Below are 26,778 nucleotides of genomic sequence, written 5' to 3'. Positions count from 1 at the left end.
ATTCCTTTATATGGTATTCATCATTACCATGGTCACTTAGACAAGTATGCATTCGAACTTACTACAAAGTACAAAATAACATACATACGGAATCAGTTTTCTTTTTTTTATTCTCACCCAAGAATACATTTTTTTTAAATTGATTTTTAGAGAGCCAACATCTTGGCTTACAACAGTGAGCCAACATCTTTGGGTTGCCTCCCATACGTGCCCCAACTGGGGATCGAACCCGCATCCTGTTCAGTGTATGGAACAATGCTCCAACTAACTCAGCCACTTGGCCAAGGCTGGAATCAGTTGTATTTAAAGACCTAACTTTTGAGATTTTTATTTTAAATATTACAAATATACATTTTTTTAAAAGATTTTATTTACTTATTTTTAGAGAGGGAAGGGGGGGAGATAGAGAGAGAGAAACATCAATGTGCAGTTGCTGGGGGCTGTGGCCTACAACCCAGGCATGTGCCCTGACTGGGAATCGAACCTGTGATACTTTGGTTCTCAGCCCGCGCTCAATCCACTGAGCTACTCCAGCCAGGGCAAATATACATTTTTTAACAGAGTAGTTAAATCATATAGGGAATAGATGCAAAAAATGTAATAGTTTTATGTGATTTTTTTTTCAGGTAACAGATTGGGTAGACCCATCATTTGATGATTTTTCAGAGAATACAAGCATCTCTGCTATTACTGCCACATCGTTAAGTGTGAATAACTCAAGCTATAGAAGAAAGAGTGTACCTTCCACATTAGAAAGTAGCACATTTCCAACTAGGAAAAAAGGAACACTGTCTTCCTCAGAACAGATATATGCTCTAGAAAACTCAAAAAAAAATCTGTCTGAAAATGAACCATGGGTGGATAAATACAAGCCAGAAACTCAGGTACTAAGTAGCATACAAACGTAATTTTATTTCAGGAAGGAAAAGGATGTGCATTTTCGGGTTATTATTCATAAAATCTTGCTAAATGAATTGGAAAAAACAATAATTTCAGGGTTTTTATTTTATATCCCAAGGCTCAGAGTGTTCTCAGCAATTATTCTGAAGTGGTACCATTGGTTGTCTTAGATTAAACTTAATACGAATGTAGAATTGATCTGTTTATTTTATCTATTTATTTATTGCTAAATGTAATACCCCTTCCTATTTATTCCATTCCCAAAATATATTACAGTATTTTTAAAAATTTTATAATCCAAACCTGCTCAAATTTTCAAATAATGGCATCAGTTCTTAAGTGTAATCAACCTTTTTTATCATGCTAATTGTTTGCTAGTTTTAAAATGTTTAGTTTAGTTTAATCTACACTGATGTGCCAAAAACCCTTGAGTTAAAATGTTTTATTTTAAACTTGAAATTTTTAGCATGAACTTGCCGTGCACAAAAAGAAAATTGAAGAAGTTGAAACATGGTTAAAAGCTGAAGTCTTAGAGAGGCAAACAAAACAGGTAAATAAAAGACATATTTTAAACATTTAACACTAAATATTTCTGTCTTATCAGTGGTTATAAGAAGTTAAACTTTTATGAAGATTTTATTCAAATAAATCCAGGTCACTAGCCATGGGAAGCCTTCTGATCTTACTGCTTCTGGCCACACTAAAAGATTCTGAGATTTTGAGTTTTCCCTGTACTTTTATATTTCCTTTTCACTCTTATGTCCTGTCACTAACGTAAAGCACAGTAAGCCAGTTCAGGCTCTAGTATATCTCAACACTGAAGTAAGCAGGCAAATTACATATTAGTTTTTATACTAAATATAGCCTAAAACAGTCATTATTCATCTATGTTGATGTTTTTTGTTTCACTTCCTAATACCACAGTTACTCTCAGCCCTCAAGCTAGAATATTCTTCTCTCTCTTTTTTTAAATTTTTCTAATTTTGAGATTCTTCCAGCATAAACATAGAATGGTAAACTAATACAGGGACTCAAGTTGAACAGTTTTATAAGAATACTTTATAAGTCATGTTGTGTATTTTATATTGCATCTTATCAGGAAATATGTCTAGTTCTGCTGTTTTTGACGTGAAGTTTGATCACTAGATTAAGGAAGTGTTAGTAAAAAATCTTCATTATAGAGCAGTTTTCTGTTGCAGCTGGCACATAATCTATGGGGAGGTACTTTGGCAACAGGTAAGTATCCAGCGCCCCAGCAGTCTTTCGCCTAAGTACTTTAGCATCCATTTTCTGTCTGTCTTCTAACTGTTTTCACACTAAACCAAAGGGTTAGATCCAAAAGCTAGACATGATTCAAAAGAGCACCTGTTGACATTGGAGGCAACTGAAACACTGTTTCATCTCAATGTTGAAAAATTAAAGGGAATGATTTTTTTTAAAGATTTTATTTATTTTTACAGAGAGGGGAAGGGAGGGAGAAGGAGAGGAACAGAAACATCATCAGTATGTGGTTGCCTCTCGCATGCCCCCTTGGGGACCTGGCCCGCAACCCAGGCATGCTCTCTGACTGGGAATTGAACCAGTGATCTCTTGGTTCACAGACTCATGCTCAGTCCTCTGAGCTACACCAGCCAGGGCAGGCATGATTTTTTAAAATCAGATTTACTGTGTGAGGGAATATTATTGGGACCTATAGCTCTAGTTTCTTTAGAGTCCTATCTTCTAAATATGTTTGTTAGTATATGTATTTTTAAAAATCTGATATCCAAACTGTTTTCCTATTAGAATATTATACTTGTATAATATTAAAATATAATCCAAAGAGTTCTGTGTTAAAATTGAATTTTATGAGTTCAGATGACCTCTAAAAATATTTGTTTCAAATGTTACCTCCTTAATCCAACTGAGGTTTACTTGTTTTAATTTGGCTACTAAGCAGTCTTTGGGAGGGGCATAATGTAAAAATTGAAGAATTGGTAGAAGCTACACTTAAAGGTCAGGAAATAAGATTATCTTATTTTATCTAACGCTGGTTTGCTGCAGCTAGCATTCTTGTGAAATGTAGTCTGCTTATACCAGACATTCGATAAATATTTGTAGAATTAATTAGTATTTAGAAAGATTTAAACATTCTAGTATTCTAATGATTTTGATTCTTAGTTAATGTTTGTGTTTGGTTTTAGGGTGGATCTATTTTATTAATAACAGGGCCTCCTGGGTGTGGAAAAACAACAACTATAAAAATACTATCAAAGGAGCATGGTATTCAAGTACAAGAATGGATTAATCCGGTTTTACCACAGTTCCAGAAAAATGATTTCAAGGAGATCATGTTTAATCATGGTAAGGTTTGTTATGAAGGTAATGGAAATACTTGGAAAAAACCTGTGCTTGATCGAAGGACATTTGAAACAAACTCCCCATCCATATCCTTAAGATTCCTTTTTTTTGGTATATGTTCTGTAGACAAAGGTGTATATTGCCTCTCCTATACTAGATTGGCATCTGCTCACTACCAGCTGCTTTACAAAGTCAGAGTAGCAATCAAATGAAACTATATGAGAGCATTCTCTCCCATATGTCCTAGTTTTCAGAGAAAAGTAATTTTAGGAGAAGGAAAGGAACTGACTGTCCAGTAGAAGAGAAGGGGATTCTTGGAGGATTAAGTCTTAACTGTTTTGTTAGATAACAAGCTAATCTCTTTGTATTATTTATGTGGTTTTTTTCAGGTGCAGGCTAGAAAATTAAACTGTACAAATAAAACCTTTTTGTTCTAAATAAATCAAGCTTTAAGAAATATTAAAAGAGCTTGTCTCCAAACAAGAGGAGAGAGCTTAGATAAGACCTGTGTGAATTGAATCTAATCAAAGCATAAGGCAAGACTGTCTTTGGAATTGGGAAGGAGGCCTTAAGACAAACACCCAAAGATGATAACAGCCCTGGTAACAGCCCTGGCTGGTGTGGCTCAGTGGATTGAGCACTGGCCTGTGAACCAAAAGTTTGCTGGTTTGATTCCCAGTCAGGGCGCATACCTGGGTTGCGGGCCAGGTCCCTAGTTGGGGACGTGTGAGAGGCAACCACACATTGATGTTTCTCTCCCTGTCATTCTCCCTTACTTCCCCTCTCTCTAAAAATAAACAAACAAAATCTTGAAAAATTTTACTATTTAAAAAAAATAGTAATGTACCAATTTAAAGATGTGGTACATAATCATTTTACGTGTAGGCTTGGATACTCCAGCACAATCATTTTTAGCTTTAATAGTTTTTCTTATTGTTACTATTACTAAATTAAGGGTAGCCAAATCCCTTAGGCCACTTTGAAGTGAAAGGAGTTGTATAGAAGGAAAATTTTATTGTTTCTAATTTTTTAATTTTTATTTTAAAGATTTTCTGTATTTATTTTTAGAGAGAAGGGAAGGAGAGAAAGAGCATTGTGTGATTTACTCTCGTGCACCCCCTACTGGGGATCTGGCCTGCAACCCAGGCATGTGTCCTGACTGGAAATCGAACCAGCAACCTTTTGGTTCATAGGCCAGCACTCAGTCCACTGAGCTACACCAGCCAGGATAAGGACAGTTTTATTTTAATGTGGAATATTCTGCAAAAATCCTTTCTCTGGTATTTTCTTTAATGTGCTCTTTGGATATTATATCCTTAGTATGTACACTCTTTATGTTACTAGTATCCTGAATTCCTAAAATTTTACTGCTTTTTAAACAGCAACGTTACTTTTGAAAATATCCAGCAAGTCTTCATAAACAGTCTTCTATATGAAAAAAGTCTTCTCTATGGAGAATTTCCCATATTGCCAACTTTACTAATCAGTCATTCTACTTTTGTTGTTAAACCTTTATTATTGAATAATAATAAAGTAACTATTATTTATAACTATTATTTATAAGTAACTATTATAAGTTTATAAGTAACTATTATTTATAAGTAACTATTATTTATAGTTACACACTCATTTGGAGAGTCTTCATTGTGTACGCAAAGTCCTAAGTATTTCTACATTTGTGTGGAGTGACAGCTGTGTTCTGAAGTGTGTTGGTTCCACAGCACATTCACTGGTGTGGAACCACTCCTGATGTTTGTGACTCTTGCCTTTTGAAATGGATATCCTATTTTAAATTTGAGCAGTTTTGCCTATTTGAAATTCGTACAGTCTATAGTATTGTGAGCTCTTCTTGCATGTGTATTAATTGATGTATGTGTATATATGTGCAACATTGGTGTATATGTAAGTTGTTGAAAATAAAAGGGTTAAATATGTTCCCTTTCAGAATCAAGCTTCCATGTATTTCCCTATCAGTCTCAGATGACAGTTTTTAAAGAGTTTCTACTAAGAGCAACAAAATATAACAAACTACAAATGGTTGGAGATGATCTGAGAACTGATAAGAAGATAATTCTGGTTGAGGTACGTACAATGTTTGAAAACCTTCAGTAACTGTAGAGTAAAAATTGCAAGTTATATTTTGTATTAGTAGTGGTAAAACATAACATAAAGCTTGAAGATAGCAGAAACCAAAAAACCTATTCCGTTAACTTGAATAGAGTAGCTTTAGGTTAATGGGCTTTAAAAATTTAATGGCTTAAGATAGAAAAGCAAAGTAAATATTTGGAAAACGATGTCTTGGTTAACTAGTAATCACCCTAAGAAATTTAATGTGAAAATTGGGTTTCCCATTCATTGATATTACTGTTGAGGATATCAGCTATTTCATATTTCCCTTCTATAAAAGTTCTGGCTATAATACATTAAATAGATAGCATTTTTTCCTGTCTTGGTAAATGTAAATGTGAAAATAAATTTACATGGGAATAAAACTGAACAGGTACTTATCATGTATTTTCAATAGGATTTACCTAACCAGTTTTATCGAGATTCTCATACTTTACATGAAGTTCTAAGGTAAGTTTCAGTGAAGCTTTCTAAAATTCCAAATTAAATGGTAAGTGGCTTAAATTTTAACATTGCTACATTTTATTTTAGGACGTATGTACAGATTGGTCGATGTCCTCTAATATTTATAATCTCTGACAGTCTCAGTGGAGATAATAATCAAAGGTTACTGTTTCCCAAAGAAATTCAAGAAGAGTGTGCTATATCAAACATTAGGTAAGAATGAAATTTCTGCTTAAAATGTCAATGTACACATTATATTTTTAGTTAATCATTTAACCATTTTCTTGTATAAAACTTTGACAGTTTCAACCCTGTGGCACCAACGATTATGATGAAATTTCTTAATCGAATAGTGACAATAGAAGCTAATAAGGTAAGTTTCTTAAGAACTCATTACTTCAAATCTTTTTAGAAGAGTTTACTTATTTTTAGAGAGAGGAGAAAGGAGGGAGAAAAAGAGAGAGAGAAACATCAATGTGAGAAAGAAACATAGATCGGTTGCCTCTCATATGCACCCTGACTGGGAATCAAACTGGTGACCTTTTGCTTTGCTGCACGACAGCCAACTGAGCCACGCTGGTCAGGGTTTGAATCTTACATTGTAATTTTATAAAACCAAACTTAAGAGGTATTATGTAAACTTGAGTTGGAGACACATATTATTTCAGTTTTTAGAATTAAAAAATTTTATTACACTTATAAGGTGTGCCATTTTGGAAAATGTAGGAACTACTGATTTTAAAAATCCTTCACTTTTCCTACTATTAAAGTTAGCTTTCTCTTTAACATTGAAGGCAATTTGCCCTAGTTTAGCCTAGTGTTCTAAGTAGTGCCTGTAATCAAGAAATTGTTTCCTGGCATCTGGGTACATTAGTCATCAACAGTCCAACTCTGCTTTTATCCTGTTGACACTGTTTTGTGTGTGTGGTTAAAAAACACATAGTAACCCTGGCTGGGTGGCTCTGTTGGTTAGAGCGTCAGTCATCTAGGTATGCCGGGGTTGGGGGTTTGATCTCCCGTCAGGGCACAACCAATGAATGCATAAATAAGGGGAACGAATCAATGTTTCTCTATCTCTCTCACTCCCTTCTCCCCTCTCTCTAAAATCAATAAATTTTTTTAAAAAATCACGTAATAAAGTTTACCACGTCAATAATTTTTTTCTCACTTTATTGAGATAACTGATAAAACATTACATAAGTTCAAGGTGTACACATGTTGATTTGATATACTTATGTGTTGCAAAATGATTGCTACCATGGCATTATCTAATATCTCCATCACATTATGTAATTACCATTTTTTTATAGTGAGAGCATTTTCAAAAATATAATACATTGTTATATTGTTATTAACTGTATCATCTTCCGCATTTTTAAGTGTATAGTTCAGTAGTGTTGGCATACTAGTAACTGCCATCACTTTTAATACATCATTTTTTCTATCTTTCACATCAAGGTGATGTTAAAATAAATAGATGGAACTTCTCCTATCTGCATGGTTCTAGATCTTACATGAAACATTGTTTTTTTTTTCCCACTGCTGGGATCAAAGGAATTGAAGGAAATCTCCAAGGGAGGGGTTGTTTTGAAGATTAAACAAAATAATGTGTGTGTAGAGCACTTAACTGAATAAATAATAACTTTTAATATTGAAAAATTAGAAGCAAACTGAGTCTAATAATGACGCAGTTCCATGGGTGAGCTATTATGTCATTAGTATTTTGACAATATTTGGTGATACTGGAAATACAATTTAATGTCAAGTTAAAAATGACAAGATGTAGCGGGAGCAGAGGGGAAAAAAAAAGGACAAGATGTAAACTTACATCATAATGCTAACAGTAGAAGTGACTTCAGCCCTGTCAGGGGCCATGCAAAGTATTTATATACTTGATGTTATTAAACCTCACCACAACCGTACAAAATTGGTACCCTATTTTACAGGTAAGGAAACTGAGCTTTGGTGGAAATAACTTGCATAATATCCCACAATTATTAAGTATCAGATGGGCTTGAAATTTTGTTCTGACTCCAATTTACTGTGCTAAAACAAAACAATCGTCAGTAACAACAAAATGTGTGTGTATGTATATATACACATATACATACTATTGTATTATACATAATATTCTATGTACATTCTAGAAGAAAGTATATACAAGTGTTACATGTGATTAGTTCTAGTGATTAGTGATTAGATTATTTGTGATTTTTTTAAAAGTCTACATTCCCCTGGCTGGCGTAGCTCAGTGGATTGAGCGCGGGCTGCGAACCAAAGTGTCGCAGGTTCAATTCCCAGTCAGGGCACGTGCCTGGGTTGCAGGCCATGGTCCCCAGCAACCGCACATTGATGTTTCTCTCTCTCTCTCTTTCTCCCTCCCTTCCCTCTCTAAAAAATAAAATAAATAAAATCTTTTAAAAAATTTAAAAAATTTTTAAAAAGTCTACATTCTTTATGAGCATGATAACTGCAAATTATAGTTTTAAATATTTTATTTATTTTTAAGATTTTATGTATTTATTTAAAGAGAGGGGAAGGGAGAAAGAAAGAGAGGGAGAGAAACATCAGTGTGTGGTTGCCTCTCACATGTGCCTAACTGAGGGACCTGGTTGGCAACCCAGGCATGTGCCCTGACTGGGAATTGAACTGGTGACACTTTGGTTCGTAGGCCTGTGCTCAATCCACTGTCCACTGAGCTACACCAGCCAGGGCTATTTCTTTATTTTTTTTAGAGAGAGGGGAAGGGAGAAAGAAAGAAAGAAAGGTAGATAAACATCAGTGTATGAGAGAGATCCATCAGTTGCCTCTCTCATACCCCCAACTGGGGACCTAGTCTACAACCCAGGCACATACCTGGACTGGGAATCGAACTGGCAACCTTTAGATTTGCAGGCCAGCACTCAATCCACTGAGCCACACCAGCCAGGGCTTAAGTAATTATGTTAAGAAAGGCTGTTGACATCTTAAGTGAACTTAGCTGTATGACAGTGTTCCTCCTTATCTGTAGGGGATACATTTTAAGACCCCCAATGGATGCCTGAAACTGCAGACAGTACCGAACCCTATATATGCTGTTTTATCCTTGTACGTATATACCTATGATAAAGTTTAATATATAAATTAGGCACTGTAAGAAATTAATAAGAATAACTAATAATAAAGTAGAACAATTATAACAATAAAAAAGGACTAATTGAACACAAAACATCGAGGTACCGCGGCAGTCAATCTGATAACCGAGATGGCTACTAAGCGACTAACAGGCAGACAGCTATACAGTGTGGAGGTGCAGGACAAAGGAGTGATTCACCTCCCAGGCAGAGTGGAGCGATGGTTCAAGATTTTATCATGCTACTCAGAATGACATACAATTTAAAACTTATGAACTGTTTATCTCTGGAATTTCCCATTTAAATATTTTCAGGCTTCAAATGACCACAGGTAACTGAAACAATGGAAAATGAAACCCCAGATAAGGAGGGACTACTGTAATAAGAAAGAGTATTGAGTATCTCAGGTTTTTTTGTTTGTTTAAGTAGATGTTTTTCTGTTTTTATAGGAAAAACAGCCTTTAGTCTTTCCTGATACCATTAGGTGTATAAAGTATGGAAAGAACTGCTGTTCACACACTTCAGCCACGTTTACATTTTCATAGTAATTAACATTTATGGTATTTTTCTCCAAGGATGATGACTTCAAATTACATTTCCATTTCGGAAAGTAATCCCTATCTACAATTTTTCAAAAACAAGTACTCTAACAATTTTTAAATTCAGTGTTTTTGCAATAAAAATAAATTTAATATGGAAAAGAAATTCATAGGCATGAGCAAGAAAATTTTGTGAAAGAATGATGAGAGACTTGCTGTCTCGGCACTGGAACGCAATGTAGAGTCATGGAAGTCACAGCTGTGGGGTTGGCACAGTAACAGACAAATAGAAGAATTAGAACTAGAAGACAGAACAAAGGTCAATATATATATATACATATATATATGTATGCATACAGAAAATGGGAATTTTCTGTATGACGTGGCTTTTCATATCGCTGGGGAAAGAGTAGACTGTTATAGTTAATAAGTGGTGTTGGAACAACTGGATATCCATATGGAAAAGCATAAGGTTGTATCTTAATAGTATGCACAAAAATAATATCCAGGAAGATTAAGTGTTAAAATGCAAAAATCAAAATTAGGAGAGTATGAAAAGAGTAAATAGTGACTTTCTGTTGGGGGAAGGTCTTTCTAAGCAAGAAACAAAAGCCTGAAAGCCATGGATTTATTTCAAAAAAGTGAGAAACTTAGGAAACACCAGGGCATGGTAAGGAAAATTAAAAGACAGGCATAACACGTAAATATATAAAAATGTGCCTACCAAAAAGGCTAAGAATAGAAGCCAGAATATAAAAAAATATGAATGGCTAGTAAACATAAGGGTGTTCAGCTCTATTAGTAATCAGAGAAAATAGTTATCATTCAAATACCATCATTTTTCACATATCAGATAGCCAAACACTTAAAAGATTGATAAACAGGGCTGTCAAAGATATGGAAACACTGGGAATCTCACATACTGTTGGTAGGAAAAATAAAATAGGTAATTTTATTTTGGACACTCTGAAAGCAGTCTACAGAAATATTCACACATACTGGCAAAGATACATGTATACGTCTGTAATGGTGAAAAATTGGAAACAATATAAATATACCTTCATTGGGAGAAATATTAGTTAAATTGTGGTACACCCATAACAATTTTTAAAAAATGAAATAGATTTAAAGAGCACCAAAAAAAGGTATTAAATAAGTAAAAATCAAGTCATACGGTAATGCATACATAATAGTATCTCAATTATGTCTCCATATAGACACTGTATATACTTATAGATATTTGCACACAGAGAGCGGTCTGGAAAGGTACTCACTAGAATATTAACAGTTTTGACAAAGCTTAGGATTTGAGGAGACCAACAGAAAGTAGACAGTAACTTTTTTGTAAACACTTTGAGACAACTCAAGTTAATAAACTTAAAAATATTTATTGAAGCCCCCCTAGCTGGTGTGGCTCAGGGGATGGAGTTGCCTACCTGCAAACCAAAAAGATCGATCACTGGTTCGATTCCCTGGTTTGGCGTTGCAGGTCAGGTCCCCAGTTGGGGAGGTGCAAGAGGCAGCCAATCAGCATCTCTTGCACCAATGTTTCCCTCTCTGCCTTCCTCACTCTCTAAAAATAAATAAATAAAACCTTTAAATATATATTTATATCTGTGTGTGTGTGTGTGTGTGTGTATGGATCATAGTATGGTACTTTTTTTATGTTTTAATCAGTTTTTACAAGATCTAAAATGTGATGATCTGTGAACAGTCACATGAATTCAATTTAAGTCATGTTAGTAAACCATCAGGAGGTTCTGAATGGAGAGAGGGGGCACATTTTTTTCTTGCCTTATATTTGAACTACCAATGGTGTAATAATATGTATTTTTTAAATTTGCATGTATGTCTTTGAAATATATGTGTATTTTATTTATCTTAAATGTCTGTATGAAAACTTGGGCTTTAAAGATGAGGCAATGCAGTTGTGGCTATTTAATCCTTGACAGACTATATTAATATGCTGAAAACCCCAGTGTAGAGATTTTCATGTAAATTTGTCAAAATTTTTGTACTTAATTTTACTATCTTATATTGTGATTTGAAGTCTCTCTGTGTGGGTACATATGTATGTTTGTATGTATGGATTCATGTATAGTGAGAGATAGAGAACTTCACTTGTAATTTTATCAAAGCAAAAGAATATTTTATGTTCTTGAAGTTTTACCTTAAACTATGTCAAGTCTTTGACACTTGTACTTACTTCCATAGGCAGGTTGGGGTTTAACATGGAGGCTTTTTAGCATTCAAATTTAAGATTCTAATATCATTAAGTTTATAAAATCAAGGAGTTTTAATTTTATTATTTTAGAAAGACATTTAAAAATTTTTAATTTTCTCATTTTAGAACGGAGGAAATATTACTGTCCCTGATAAAACTTCTCTAGAGTTGCTCTGTCAAGGGTGTTCTGGTGATATCAGAAGTGCAATAAATAGCCTCCAGTTTTCGTCTTCAAAAGGTAACTATGGAAGATACATTCTTATAACATTATATATAACGTAATTGTTCATGGAATTAAATCAAACTAAACATTTTAATTTATAATTGAAATATACCTATCTCCACTTACTATTATTTTATTGAGACACTGTCATAAAATTACATTTGTACACATGCATGAAAACTCCCTAATGAATATGGCATCATATGTGTCTGTATACATGAGACAAAACCTGATTGATTTTTGTGGTTTGCTGCTTTACCTTTCAAAGTTAATTTGACTTCCTGGGTGAAAATCCTGTCTCTGCCACTTAGCAGTGACTTAATCTTACAAGTTTTAGCTTTCATTTTTTAAATTTATTTTAAATATTGTCACTCGGGTGTATATTACTTAGGAAGAAACAATTTATGCCCAAGGAAAAAAGGAATGCCTTCGTTAAAATCAGATGCTGCGCTGTCAAAATCAAGACGAAGAAAAAAAACTGATAAGGTTTTTGAAAATCAAGAGGTCCAAGCTATCGGTGGAAAAGATGTGTCTCTCTTTCTCTTCAGAGCTTTGGGGAAAATACTATATTGCAAAAGTAAGAAAACCTTATACATTAAAAAAAATTATTATATATTAGTCTTAAAACTGATATAAAGCACCCAAAATTTTTAAATGTCATGTATTTGGTTCTGTTACAACAAGGAACTATGACTAGGTCAGTTACTGTTTGGCAAGGCCTAAGCAGGAAAATGTATTTATCTAAATAGAGTATTTTGGGAATATGAGTCATTAAACATAAAAACTAACTACTATAGGCCATGTTCATGTTTGTAAGTCTAACACAATTATAGTTTGCCAAAGGTAAGACGTCAGTCCATATAGATTTTCAGTTGCAGCTGTTGGCTGCCCAAGCCCTCTTAGCATTGAGCTGTGGCCACCAGGGTGCTAGGCAAGTTGCCCGGTAGCTTCAGGTTTCTTTGGATTCTCTTACATCTCTCTGGTCTCTTCACTAGCTGCCTGTCCCTGACCAGAGATGTCTTCCTTTTCCTCTTCTGTTTTTAATGATTATTTTTCCTCAGTGCCTTCACCCTCATCACCCATCTGTAAGCTCCCAAACTGTCTGATCTTTCAATAAAATGTTTTTAGTCTTATGGTCCAGAAGGAAGAAAATTGAGATTCCTTTTTTTTTTTTTCAATTGGTCTCATGTGATTTTTATAAAGAATAAAACAGTTGCCCAGGCTGGTGTGGCTCACTTAGTTCGAGCACCATCATCCCATAACTGAAATGTTGCAGTTTGATTTCTCTCCAGGGCACATGCCCAGGTTGCAGGTTTGATCTGTGGTCCGGGCGCATGTGATCTCCAGGTGAGGTGCATTTGGGAGTCAACCAATTGTTACTTCTTTCTGTCTCTTTGTCTGTCTCTCTCTCTTGCATCGATATTTCTTCCTCCTCCCTTTCTTTCTAAAAGCAATGAAAAAATGTCCTTGAGTGAGGATTAAAAAATAAATAAAAGTTTACGCAGATTTTTTTCAAAAGATTTTATTTTTGGAGAGAGGGAAAGGGAGGGAGAGAAGGTTGCCTCTCGCACACCCCCTGTTGGAGATCTGGCTCATAACCCCGGCATGTGCCCTGACTGGCAATTGAACCAGCGACCCTTTGGTTCAAAGGCCAGCACTCAGGCCACTGAGCCACACCAGCTAGGGCTACACAGATCTTTGAAGGAAAGTCATGGTTATAGTTTAGAATAGTTTCAGATACCAGAACAAAAAGCAAATCATGATTAAAAAGAAAAACATCTTACGTGTACAGTATCCTCAATATTCTCCCAGTTTTTCAGATCTCTTGTAAAAGAGCTGTATCAGTGAGTCACAAATAGTCTGAGCAGCCATTCACTGGAGCCTCATGCTTATTACATCTGTTACTGTCTGAGACTATTTCCTGGTTGCCAGAAACCCAGTTGTTTGAAACTGCTCTTTATCTTCCTATAAAACTCTGAATGCCTCTTATACCTGCTTTCCATCTGCCTTCCTTGTTGAAAACAGAGATTTCTAAATAGAAACCTTCGTTCCACCTGAGGAAAATGAAACAGGTATCACTTAGGTGGAAATGAAGACACTCCTCTGACCTCTGAAGCTCTGTGCCCATGCCACTGATTGTTTTCCTTCCACCCTTTCTTTTTCCTCCTCAACTTTCTTCTGTAACCTCCTGGGGGCTCCTGTTCTCTCCAGCAGAGAGCAGCATCTGCCTACATAGTGAATTAAGCAGTAGCGACCTCTATATTTAGATGAGACTCTAAAGAAGAAAGCAACCCAGATCTGGAAAGATGAAATGAGGAGAGCTTTAAAAAGTGGAATATTTTAATTCCAGAAATGCCATAATCTAAGCATCAGAATTCTAAATTTTTCTTGCTAATAAAGCAACGCACATAAGCTTCCAATTATTTTGTTTTTTAATTTTAACAGCTCACTTAGTATTTTTGGAATTATGTGCCTAAGGTGTTGAAAAACCTTCAAATGAGAGGTGTTATATAATTATAAAGATGATGTTTTTAACCCAGAAATTTTTTATAGGAGCATCTTCAACAGAATTAGAATCACCTCGATTGCCCTCCCATTTATCAGAGCATGAACGGGATACATTGCTTGTTCATCCTGAGGTAAAGTGTAAAGTCTTTAATACCATTCAGCACTATTTACAAGACATATATTATTTATATTTGTAGACATATAAATCTGACCACCAAAGTTATGTATGTGTGCTTTTTTTATATTATAGGAAGTAGTAGAAATGTCACGCATGCCAGAAGAGTTATTTAATTTGTATCTTCACCAAAACTACGTAGATTTCTTTGCGGAAGTAGATGATCTTGTGAGAGCCAGTGAACTTCTGAGTTTTGCAGATATCATCAGTGGTGACTGGAATGTAAGACCGTTTGACTTCAATGTTTTTGTGTTCGAATATTTCCTCAGAATTGAGGAAGACATTCTACTTTTCTTCTGTATTATTTGCCATGATTTTCTGTGACTTCTTAATAACTATGAGAAAATTAACACCTCCAACTCATTGTTTATAATGAAGCTTCAGCAGTTAATCTGATTTTTCTGGTGATAATATAACACTAATTTTTTCTAAAGTTTTCTGATTTATATATATATTAATATATATTCAGAAATTAATAATAAAAATTAATATATATTCAGAAATTTTGACAGCTATTGAAAAGTGGATAGAAAGAAAATAACTGCTTCTTTCTACACTTTTTGCTAGTTTTTAAATGTTTATTTTTTTACAGATTGGAAATTATTCACAATATAGATTTGTATTTTTTCTTAATATTTGAACATTTCTCTGACCCATAGAGTAGCCACTAGCCACATGTAGCTAATTAAATTAACATTCAGTTCCTTAGTCACACTAGCCACATTTCCAGTATTTGATAGTTATACGTGGCTAGTAGCTGCTATATTGAACAGCCCATTTCAATATAGCTAATTTTTCTATCATAAATAAAACATTTATATCATAGAAAGTTCCACTGGTTAACACTATTCTGATATGTAAACATTTCTCTGTTATAAATGTTGAAATAGCATTAATAATTAAAATGAGGAAAGCTACAATAAAAACATTTGATATAATATGTCATGTTTAGAGTTTCATTGTTCAGCAGTTGTATTTGCTTGAATTTTTTTCATAATTTTTAAAAAATTTACTTTTAGAGAGAGACATGATTGTGTGGGAGATACCTACATCGATTGGTTGCCTCTCACACACCCCCAACTGGGGACCTGGCCCACAACCCAGGCATGTGCCCTGACTGGGAATCAAACCAGCAACCTTTTGGTTCACAGGTGGGCGCTCAATCCACTGAGTCAGCCATACCAGCCAGGGCTGTTGGCTTGATTTTTTTATATTGCTTTTCTATTTTGAAATTTCTCAACCTATCGACAATTTGAATGAATAGTACAATAAATATCTGTATACCTTTACTTTGTTCACCAGTTTTTCATATTTTGCTACATTTGCTTAATAATGTATTTACAGAATTGTTTTGACTAAATACTTAGAAAGTAATTGCAAGCATCATGACACTTAATACTTAAGCATGCGTAATAACATTACTCTATTACAAGCCTAACAACATCACACCTAAGAAAATTAGCATACTCTGATGGCCCAGTTGTCTCAAAAGTGTATTCAAAGTTGTTTCACTCACATCCAAGATCTAATCAAAGTTTACACATAGCATTTGATTGCTATTTCTTAGTTGGATTTGCTTAAATAATCTTATAGCATATTATTTTTAGGGCTGCAGTGATGTTCAAAAAAGTGAGCATATAGTGACTAAATATGGTTAATTTTTGTGTGTGTGTGCCAGTGGTACCAATAGTACTGTGTTATCAATCTCTTATTTTCTTTATTTCACCTTTTGTCGTCTTTATTTAGACACGCTCTTTACTCAGGGAATATAGTACATCTATAGCTACAAGAGGTGTGATCCATTCCAACAGAGCCCGAGGATTTGCTCATTGCCAAGGAGGAGGATCAAGTTTTCGACCATTGCACAAACCCCAGTGGATTTTAATAAATAGAAAGGTAAAAAAAAAATTGTGCCCTTTCCATAGGTGAACTTTATGGCATGTGAATTACTTGTCAATAAAGCTGTTATTTTTTTTAAGTTAAAGAAGAAAAATGATGTTTTATTCTTAGTAAGAAATACTTGCTAGGGTCCACATTTTTCTTTAAATTATGACAAAGCATAAAAGGACAGTCTTAAGTGCTTAGTCATTTTTTAGGGAAAAAAAAACACTCAAAATTTGAAAGCTCATACCCATATTGTTAGTTAATTATTATTGAAATCAAAGTATATTTATATTTTAGTCTTAATTGAAAATAAATCCTGGCTTTGCCTCTAACCACTTGGACAAGTTATTTTACTTCACAACTAGTAAGTGTGTGCACTTAGTTTCCATAGTTATAAATGGAGAGGATTGAGCCCTGTCTGATGTGGCTCAGTGGATTGAGTGCCAGCCTGGGAATGAAAGGGTCAGTGGTTCAATTCCCAGTCTAGGGCACATGCCTGGGTTGTGGGCCAGGTCCCCAGTAGGCAACCACGAATTGATGTTTCTCTCCTTCTCGTTCTCCCTCCCATCCCCTCTCTAAAAATAAATAAAATATTTTTTTAAAAGTGTAGAGGATTGAATTAAAATAAAGGTCAAAAACAGGTGACCCACCAGTTGAATATAACAGGCACAGATATTTTTTAAAGATTTTATTTATCTGGTTTGTAGATAGGGAGGAAGAGAGGAAGAGAAACATCAGCGTGCGAGAGAGACACCGATCTCTTGCTTCTCGCACACCCCCAACCAGGGACCTGACCCAAAACCCAGACATGTGCCCAGACCAGAAACGGAACCAGGGATGCCCAGCCCACTGAGCCATACCAGTCAGGGTGTATGCGAAGGGGTTTTTTAAAGAATTTTGCCCATCTTTAAAAATTATTATAATAATTAAAATTCAGACATGGATTTCTGGCATCTCCTGGGGGGAATAAAAAGGAAAGTAAGGCAGCACTGGCTCATATTTTTTCATGACAGCAATGTGCTGAAGCCAAGAAGAATCTGCCCCTTGAAGATGGGAGTGGTAGGTACCCCTGTTCACAGCTGTTCCTCCTTCCTGGCTCCTGTAGTGTCTAAAACTGACCCTCTGGGTAAAATTGTATGACTAAATATAGTTCATAACCTAAGAAATTTCAACAGATTTCTTTGAAGAATTTTGTGACTTTTAAACAATTTATAACCCCTTATTGACTTGCTTTGCCCGTACAGAACAAATACTAATTTTGCATTATAGTTACATATGAATTATCTCTACAAGACATGCTTCTCTCCTTATCAGCCTAACACTGCACCTGTGTTAACTGAAGACAGTAAGTTCTTTCATTGAGAGACAATGTCCTCAAAAAATTTGTGACATGTCTTTGTTCATAAACCATTCTTTTGATTTTTAAGTGTTTTTTCCTTCTACCTTAGGTCTTTTTTAAAACAATTCTTACTGCTGTCATGTTAAATGTGAAATAACTGTATAGGTAAAATGCATTGTTAGATAATGCTGGGATAGTTATAAAAGACTAATTAGATAAACTCTTAAAAGTATATTTGTAGTATGTAAGCCCACACACTTTTATAATGTAATAAACTTAGCATGTTTAGGAATACGTATCTGTATTTTTCATTTATTTATTTTTTTTATTTCTTCTGTACAGTATCGGGAAAATTGCCTGGCAGCAAAAGCACTTTTTTCTGACTTCTGCTTACCAGCTTTATGCCTCCAAACTCAGCTGTTGCCGTACCTTGCTTTGTTAACCATTCCAATGAGAAATCAAGGTAATAACCTGGGTTTTTATTCTCCCTGAGAAGTAGTGTTTCATAACATTATCTTTTTATAGGTCTACTCATTGCTCAATACTAGTGAGACCAAATTTTTCCCTTTATTTGTTGATCCAGAGTTAATATGCTTTTTGATTAAAAAAGAAATAAAATAGCCCTGGCTGTTGTAGCTCAGTGGATTGAGTGTGGGCCTGCGAACCAACGAGTTGCTGGTTAGATTCCCAGTCAGTGTGCATACCTGGGTTTCGGGCCAGGGCCTCAGTAGGAGACATGCAAAAGGGAGAGAAACATCAATGTGTTTCTCTGCTGCTCTTTCTCCTTCCCTTCTCCTCTCTCTAAAAATAAGTAAATAAAATCTTAAAAAAAAAGAAAGAAAATAATACAGAATTATATCAAGTAAAAAACTGAAAGTCTCCCCTAACCACAGGTAATTCCTTTTGACAGATTGGTGTAAATTCCTCCAGACATTTTTCTGTGCATATATAAATATTAGATGTAAGCTTTAATTTGCTATGTTACCTACTATGGATAGTGTTCCATATTTTATAAGCTAGTGATAAAGCAGCTCTGGAGCCTGGGAAGTCCAATATTAAGGTGCCGGCAGAAACATTGTCTGGTAAGCACCTGTTTCCAGGTTTGCAGATGTCCATCTTTTCATATTCTCACATAGTTGAGAGGAGAGCAAGAGAGAGCTGTCTCTAGGATCCCTTTTATAAGGGCACTAATGCCATTTATGAGGGCTCTACCCTCATTACCTAATTACCTCACCTCCTAAAGCCATCACATTATGGGTCAGGATTTCAGTACATGAATTTGAGGTGACACAGACATTCAGTATGTAAAGCAGCAGTGCTAAAGTATATTCAAGTCTAACTCCTATTTTTCAAAATTTTACAATAATTTTAACCTTACTGATAGATACTTTGATTTCAATATTACAATGTCTATTAATATATTTACATTGTCTAAGTATTGAAATTATAAATAATGCTAAAAATTAGTATACTTATGGCAATGCACACTTGTACAATTTATGTCTACTGCAGTTTGCCTTTTTATAAACACCAATTTTTTCATTGTTCCTTTTTTTTACTGTGTATTTTAAGGGCCACATTTCATTAACAGTACTGGTCACAAGCCTGCGGTGTTGCTCTTCAAGGCAGAACAGAGAATTTGTGTAATATTTAAAATAGTAATCTACCACATAATTCAGAAATTTGAAAGATAGGGTTTCCTAGTGACTGATCAAAGGAAAAGATTATAGAGTAAATGTCGGCCCTCATACAATAAGAGTCTCATCTTGTGGCTTTTAAGAGTATTAATACTAAAAGATTTAAAATATTCTATTATACATTCACAGGCAGACGTGGATGACTGTTGTTGTTTAAGATTTTATTTATTTATTTATTTAGAGAAAGGGGAAGGGAAGGAGAAAGAGAGGGAGAGAAACATCAATGTGTGGTTGCCCCTCACATGTCCCTAGCTGAGGACCTGGCCTGCAATTCCCAGGCCTGTACCCTGACTGGGAACTGAACCAGCAACCCTTTGGTTTGCAGGCCTGCATTCAATCTACTGAGCTACGCCAGCAAAGGCAGAAGTGGATGACTTTTGAACAATGGATGTGATTAATCTGTGGGTCAGAATCCAGAGATTTCTCTATCCTTGCCTATTATTTTTAAGATTATAATTTCAGTTATTCCAAGAATATAATTTTAAACTTAGAGAAAAGTTACAATAAAAGTATGAAAGAGTTCTTGTATATCCTTCACCAGGATTCCTCAGTGAACAATTTTTACTGTACTTACCTTTCATTTTTTCTCTTTCTTTATACCTACGTGCCCACACATATATGAGTGTATTTTTTTTCTGAACCATGTTTGAATAAATTGCAGACATGATGCCCACTATTCTTAAACACTTCATCAGGTACTTCCTGAAAACAAACTCCTACATAACCACAGTGTACACATCAAAATCAGGAAATTAACTTTTATACACCACTACCATCTAATTTATACACGCCATTCAAATTTTGCCAGTTGTCCTAAATAATGTCCTTTGTAAAATAACAACAAAAACTTGTTCTCATTCTTGTCCAGAATCCAGTGCAAGATCACATGATGTATTTAGTTTCAATGTCTTTTTAATCTCCTTTGATCTGGAACAGTACCTTAGTTTTTCTGTGCCGATGAAGTTTTTGAAGCATATGGGACAGTTACAGTGTAGAGGCTGCTCCTCAGTTTAGGTTTGTCTCACTCTACCTCATGAGTGGATTCAGGATATGTGCTTTTGGCAGGGACACCCCAGAAGTGATGCTCTGTTCTCAGTGCATCATATCAGGAGAATATGCTGTCTATTTATACTGTTACTGGTGAAGTTAGCTTTTATTATTTGAGAAGATATCTCAGATTTTCTAATGTAAAGATTTTAAGTGTTTATGGGGAGATTATGTAAATATCCTATTTATCATTAAAATCTCACTTACTAGTTATAGCATCTGTTATTTCCTAAATGTGTGATGGTTGGCACATAGTGATTTTCTACATTATTCCTTCCACATTTGTGTTGGTGAATTGTACTGTAGGTATTGCTTTGCCTTCTCCACATTTGTTTGTTTGTTAATATTAGTATGGACTCCAATTCTTATTTCCTGTTATAGTTCCTTGCCCTCATTATTTATTTTGGTTTCAAATTGTCCAGATTTGGCCAGTGCAAGCTGCTTTAAGGTAACTTTCTGCCTTTTGATGTGTATCCATTACCCTTTGAGTACTTCCTGATACAAAATGTTCCAGTATCATTTTAGACTTTCCCTGCCCCAGTCCCAGAACCAGGAATTTCGTGGAGCCCTGGTTCCTCTTAGTGGAAATGGTGTTTAGAAATCAGGATCTGGCACTAGGCATGCTCATTGCTGCTTGGGTGTCATTGTTTCTAGACTTTCCAGGTGGAACAAAGCTAGGAAGTGTGTGTGTATGACATGAGTTCGCACTGATACCTTCACTTTCAGTCTAACACAAGGAGTTTAACCTTTCCCCTCTTAGCATCTGTACCTCCCTTATTGTGCAATGAAAAAACCTATCTCCCATTTTGCTGAATATATTCACTTATTTACTCAGTTCTCCTATTTATAGCATCTCCTAACAATGCAGGCTGTTCCTTCAGTTTCAGCCCTACTGCCACCAGCTCACATTGGTACAACTGGCCACATCCCATGTCCCCCTTCCAGCTCTGGGGTCAAGAATCTGTGTAATTAGCAAGAGCCTCTTTGGACCAGGAGCATCAGCATCACCTGGAAGCTTGAGAGAAATGTGGACTATCAGGCCTCACCCAATACTTACTGAATAAATGTGCATGTTAACAAGATTCTCCAGGCGATTCTTCATGGCAGATGTTTGAGGAGTTTGAGAAGTACGGGTTTAGATTACTTACATTGGGATCATGTGGAGAATCATTCGTTCACTACTTTAAAAAATTCAGACTCCAGGAAAACTCTTAAGTTTTCCATATCAAAAAGCTGGTTTTTAAAAATTGTTCTTGTATTGTGTAGTGGATTTTTTAAAAAGTAAAGCATCCAAGAGTCCCAGGGTGGTGGATTCACGAACTTTAAGAGGTTTAAAAAATTAAAAATGTGGCTTTTCTTTGTATTATCAAATTTTATCCCATTTCTTTCATCATATGTACTACGTCATTTCAGACATTATTTCTTTAATATTTTTTCTGCTCCTTTCTCCCTTCTCCTTTCTTGTCTTCAGTTAGTATTTGTTGGAATGCTCTAAGGTAACCCACATTCCTGATAGCTTTGTTCATTTTTCCTCATTTAATTTTCTCTCTTCAGTTGCAGTCTCTGTCAATCCGTGTTCAAATTAACTGACTCTTCTGCCAGTTGAGATCTACTGCTGAGTCCCTCTAGTGAATTTTTCATTTTTGTTACTAGACTCTTAAACTCCAGAATTTCCATTTGATTTTTTTCTGTAATTTCTGTCTCTTTATTGATATTCTCTATTTAATGAGGCATTGTCATTATAGCTGCCTGTTTTTTAAAATTTTCAAAAAAATTATATATGTATTTACTTTTTAAAAGGATTTCCTTTTTTAAAGAAGATTTTTATTTATTTATTTTTAGAGTGAGGGGAAGGGAGGGAGGAAGAGAAGGAGAGAAACATCAATGTGTGGTTGCCTCTCACATGCCTCCTACTGGAGAACTGGCCTGCAACCCAGGCGTGTCCCCTGACTGGGAGTTAAACCAGGGACCCTTTGGTTCGAAGCCTGCACTCAATCCACTGAGCCACACCAGCCAGGCACTAAATTTATATATTTTAAAATTGAGTTTATTGGGCTGACATTGGTTAATAAAATTACATAGATTTCAACTGTACAGTTCCATAACACATCATCTGTATATTATATTGTGTGTTTACCACCCAAAGTCAAGTCTCCTTCCATCACCGTTCATTCCTGACTTTACCTTCTTCTACCTCCCCTCTCCCTTTGCTCCCTTAAGCCTGGTTTCCTTTTGTTCTTTGGACATGTTTGTAATGGTTCCTTTGAAGTCTTTTTCTGTTAAATTTAAATCTGGGCTCTCTCACTTTCTGTTGCCTGCCCTTTTCCTGTGCAAGAGTCACACTTCCTTGTTTCTTTGCATAGTTTCATAATATTTTGTTAAAAATTGAATGTTTCAGGTAATACATTGTAGCAGGTCTGGATACTGATTTTCCTCCATTCTCTGGGGCTTGTTTTTTTATTGTTGCTTATGTATTTGTTTAGTGAGTTGGCTAAACCATTTTAAGGAAGTCTGTTTCCCCCTGCAGTGTGAAGCCTTTATCACTCTTCAGAGAGCTCAGCCTTGGGCATGCCCAGTCACCTTGTGTTGAAGTGGTTTGAGCAGGGCCCCCTTTGACTTTATTTTTCCTTGATTTCTTGGTTAAACTGTCTGCCTTGTTTGGCATCAAACCCACCTATTGGTGCTCCACTAATTACTAGCCAGTTAGCCTGTTGTTTTCAACAGTGCCAGGGGCATAAATTATTTCACTGTCTGAATTAAATTTGAGCAGGTGTAGACTTTGAGGCATGTCTCTGAGATTTGCTCTGACCCCAGGAGGGCTTTCTTAGCTGTTTCTCTGGGTCTTTCCAATGAAGTAACTGGCTTATGTTTGTTGCTCTTAATAGGAGGTGTTGATTTTAAGATGTATGTTAAGCTTCCCCACACTCTGTTTTAAATAAAGTAATTTCCTTTGGGTCGAACTTCAACTGGAGCCTCTGATCATCTTGGCTCGGCCTTTCCTGGTGTGGACCCTATGCCCTAAGAATGAACTGGGGTATGGGTCATTGCAATTTGAGGAGGAGGGAGTATTCTCTGCCTTCCATGCCACTGAAGTAGAGCTTCCACCTTATGGGTACAGAAAGAGAGCTCCTAACTTTTGGCTGGCCACACTTACCAGGAGAAAGCTTTATGTTCTTGTCTGCATCCAATTGAAGTGAACTCTCCCTGAAGCTGAGGAAGGGAAGGAACAGGTCATGGCTCAAATGCTGCAGTCTGTTTGATTTTTCTTGAATAAATGTTTCCTCATAACATAAAATTAAGCCATTTTAAAATAGACAGTTCAGTAGAGTTAAACATATTCACCTTGTTGTGCAGCCAGTCTTCAGAATTTGTCATCCTGCAAAACTGACTGTACACGTTATATACTAACCAACCCCCCAATCCTGCCAGTACCACCTACCTCACATAAGTGTAATCGTACAATATTGTGATTGGTTCATTTCATTTAGCATGTCATCAAAGTATTCATGGACAGCATGTGTCAGAATTTTCTTTTTAAATTCTGAATAATATTGTATGTGTATACTACATTTTGTTTATCCATTCATCTGGACACTTAAGTTGCTTCCGTATTTTGGCTATTGTGAATAGTGCTGCTGTGAACATAGGTGTATGAATAACTCTTTAAGATCCTACTTTTAGTTCTTTGATGTATACCCAAAAGTGGAATTGTGAGGTCACATAGTAATTCTGTTTTTAATTTTTTGAGAAACTGCCTTACCATTTTCCACATCACTTACACCATCATTCTGTATTACCAGCAGCAATGCAAAAGGATTCCAGTTCCTCTACATTCTTGCTGACCTTTTTGTTTTCTGGTTTTTTTAAATAATAATAGTCACCTCAAGGAGTATGAAATGGTATATCATGATTTCGATTTACATTTTCCTAATGATCAGTAATTTTGAGCATCTTTTCATGTGTTTATTGCCCGTTTATGTATCTTCTTTGGAGAAATGTTTGTTTAAAGCTTTTTTAAAATCTCTGTTTCAGCTCAGATTTCTTTTATCCAAGATATTGGAAGGCTTCCTCTGAAGCGACACTTTGGAAGGTAAGCTGATGATGGTCTAAATTTTCAAAGAGCTGTTACTGAAATGTCCACTGAGTTATGTTATCTGTTTTTCTCGATATACAGTCAGTAAATGTTATCTGTAAAATCCAAGAAATATATGTTGGGTGCATTGATTAAAGACCATATGATTGCATTGTAGACTCATTCTTTTACTACATATAAAAGCATAGTTATACCAGTTTACCATAGAATATCAGACTGAATAGTATCATGGGATCACAATGGCAAGGGGATCTTTAAAATCCTGTAGTTCAACAACTCTTACATATCTGGAAACCCCTTTCCAGCTTTCCTAGCAAGAGATTTTACTAGCCTGTATTTGAAGCCTGCAATGAAATGACTGGGAACTACCTCATAAGCACTCTCTTTTATTTTCTTAGCATAAAAAATTCAGACAACTGAGAAAATATAGATACTATAGAGAGATATCCTATACCTATACTGTACATTTTATCGCAGAATTGTTTCTGGGCTAATATCAGTGATTAACACAATAATTATATTTTATTTCTATTATGCTTATTTGTCAGATCAAAGCCCTCAGGCATTTTAAAAGGATTAAAAAGGGTTCATTGCTGTTGCTGGTTCAACTACTTGATCTGACTTGGGAGGCAGGATTTGTCAGTAATACTTACTACAATGACTAGTACTGTTCTCTTTCAGTTATGATGACCACATTTAACATTATCTTTGCTTCATATTGATAATATTAAATATGACTATTTAGCTTACATGTAATATTTTAATAGCTGCATAGTTTCCTATAATTCAACCTGTACCTTGTTTTGGTACATTTAGCTTACCTCCAACTTTTATCACAGCCTTTCTTATAGCTAAATCATCATGCACATCAAATACTATTTACATAGGATGAATTCCTAAAAAATGAAATTGCTGGATCAATGACATACATCTTTCTGAGGGCTTTGCACTATATTGCCAGATTGCTTCCAAGAGTATATTGACAATTTTATGCCCTTTTACAGTGTATCAGCATGGTCCCTTGCTACCACTGGGTTTTGTTATTTTAAAAGGTCTTTGCCAGTTCAAAAGATGACAGTAGTAGCTTATTAATTTTTAAGTAGCTTATTATTTTAATTTCCATTTTCAGATTACAAATCAGGTGGAACAATTCATTTAGTTAACATCAGTATTTTTTTTCTGTGAGTTTATGTTTTATAAAACATACATTAATCAACTCATTTGTAACGTAAGTTGTAATGGTTTATTCAGTTTGCCATTTACCTTGTACTTTTGTTTATATTGTTCAGTAAATTAAAGGGCCTGGCTAAGTAGTGAGTAGAACGAAGGCAGATGAAAGAAACCTTCAGGAGATGGCTTCATAGTTTCATGCTCATGGTATAATTTAAAGGAGCCCCCTCCTTTGGTTATTACTAATGCTTTTATTGTGAATCTGGCAGATTAAAAATGGAAGCCCTGACTGACAGGGAGCATGGAACGATGGACCCAGAAGGTGGATATGAAGCCCAGCTTAATGGAAGACAGCCCACAGAGGAAGCTCTGGATGAACCCACTCAAACCACAGAACCTGAATCCTGGTCTCTTCCTTTGAGTCAGAATAGTGGGAACGAACTGCCTGCCAGCCAGCCCCGGCCCTTTTCCACCCAGGAAGACCTGGAGGAAGAAGAGGTGGCAATAGAAGACTATGAGAGCGATGGGACATAGAAAGCAGCCCACCAGTCACATTGCTGCTTGAGAGATTCACACTGGCTTTATTCAGTGGCACTTGAACAGAGATGATAATACACTTTTCAAGTGAATTACAGTTTAAGTCTTCACTGTTGTATTTCAGCACAAGAAACTGACCTTGAAGTATGTAGAAGACTGAGCCTTCAAATAGTATCTTCGTTTTTTTCTCTAGTATTTATTTAATCTTGTGAGTGCTGTTAGGAGAGGTCAGTGTGTGTGAAGTGTGTTCGAACATTATGCCAAATATCACAAAATGTGAAGGAATAATTCAGAATACAAAAAGTTTATAGGATTGTAAATATGAATTTTAAAAGTTTATGCAATTATGAGTGTAAATAAACTTTGTGCCTTAATACACATACAGTCTCTAGCTTCTTGGATGCCTTTTAGTATGTTG

The 26,778-nt window shown here is 35.4% G+C and overlaps 1 protein-coding gene across 7 annotated transcripts in view; it reads left to right on the top strand.

Moving 5' to 3' along the window:
* The window catches only part of RAD17 (RAD17 checkpoint clamp loader component), a 30,302-nt gene extending 3,562 nt beyond the window's left edge, over positions 1-26,740 (top strand). For 5 of the 7 annotated variants that reach the window (XM_045847816.1, XM_045847812.1, XM_045847813.1 and 2 more), the window contains 15 exons: positions 627-884; positions 1,367-1,450; positions 3,084-3,243; positions 5,186-5,322; positions 5,765-5,817; positions 5,899-6,024; positions 6,115-6,184; positions 11,814-11,925; positions 12,302-12,487; positions 14,464-14,549; positions 14,669-14,815; positions 16,340-16,489; positions 18,159-18,279; positions 24,593-24,650; positions 26,093-26,740. In XM_045847816.1, coding sequence (XP_045703772.1) covers positions 627-884; positions 1,367-1,450; positions 3,084-3,243; positions 5,186-5,322; positions 5,765-5,817; positions 5,899-6,024; positions 6,115-6,184; positions 11,814-11,925; positions 12,302-12,487; positions 14,464-14,549; positions 14,669-14,815; positions 16,340-16,489; positions 18,159-18,279; positions 24,593-24,650; positions 26,093-26,357 — 2,013 coding nt within the window. In that variant the 3' untranslated portion in view covers positions 26,358-26,740. The remainder of the gene's footprint in view (positions 1-626; positions 885-1,366; positions 1,451-3,083; positions 3,244-5,185; positions 5,323-5,764; positions 5,818-5,898; positions 6,025-6,114; positions 6,185-11,813; positions 11,926-12,301; positions 12,488-14,463; positions 14,550-14,668; positions 14,816-16,339; positions 16,490-18,158; positions 18,280-24,592; positions 24,651-26,092) is intronic. The other 2 variants (XM_045847817.1, XM_045847818.1) reach the window with 1 other exon arrangement.
* The last annotated feature ends 38 nt before the right edge of the window (positions 26,741-26,778 follow it).

This window comes from Phyllostomus hastatus, unplaced genomic scaffold (assembly GCF_019186645.2).
Source record: "Phyllostomus hastatus isolate PE091 unplaced genomic scaffold, TTU_PhHast_1.1 phas_contig_58, whole genome shotgun sequence".
NCBI classification, from domain to species: domain Eukaryota; kingdom Metazoa; phylum Chordata; class Mammalia; order Chiroptera; family Phyllostomidae; genus Phyllostomus; species Phyllostomus hastatus.
This window is presented reverse-complemented; position numbering and strand designations above follow the sequence as displayed.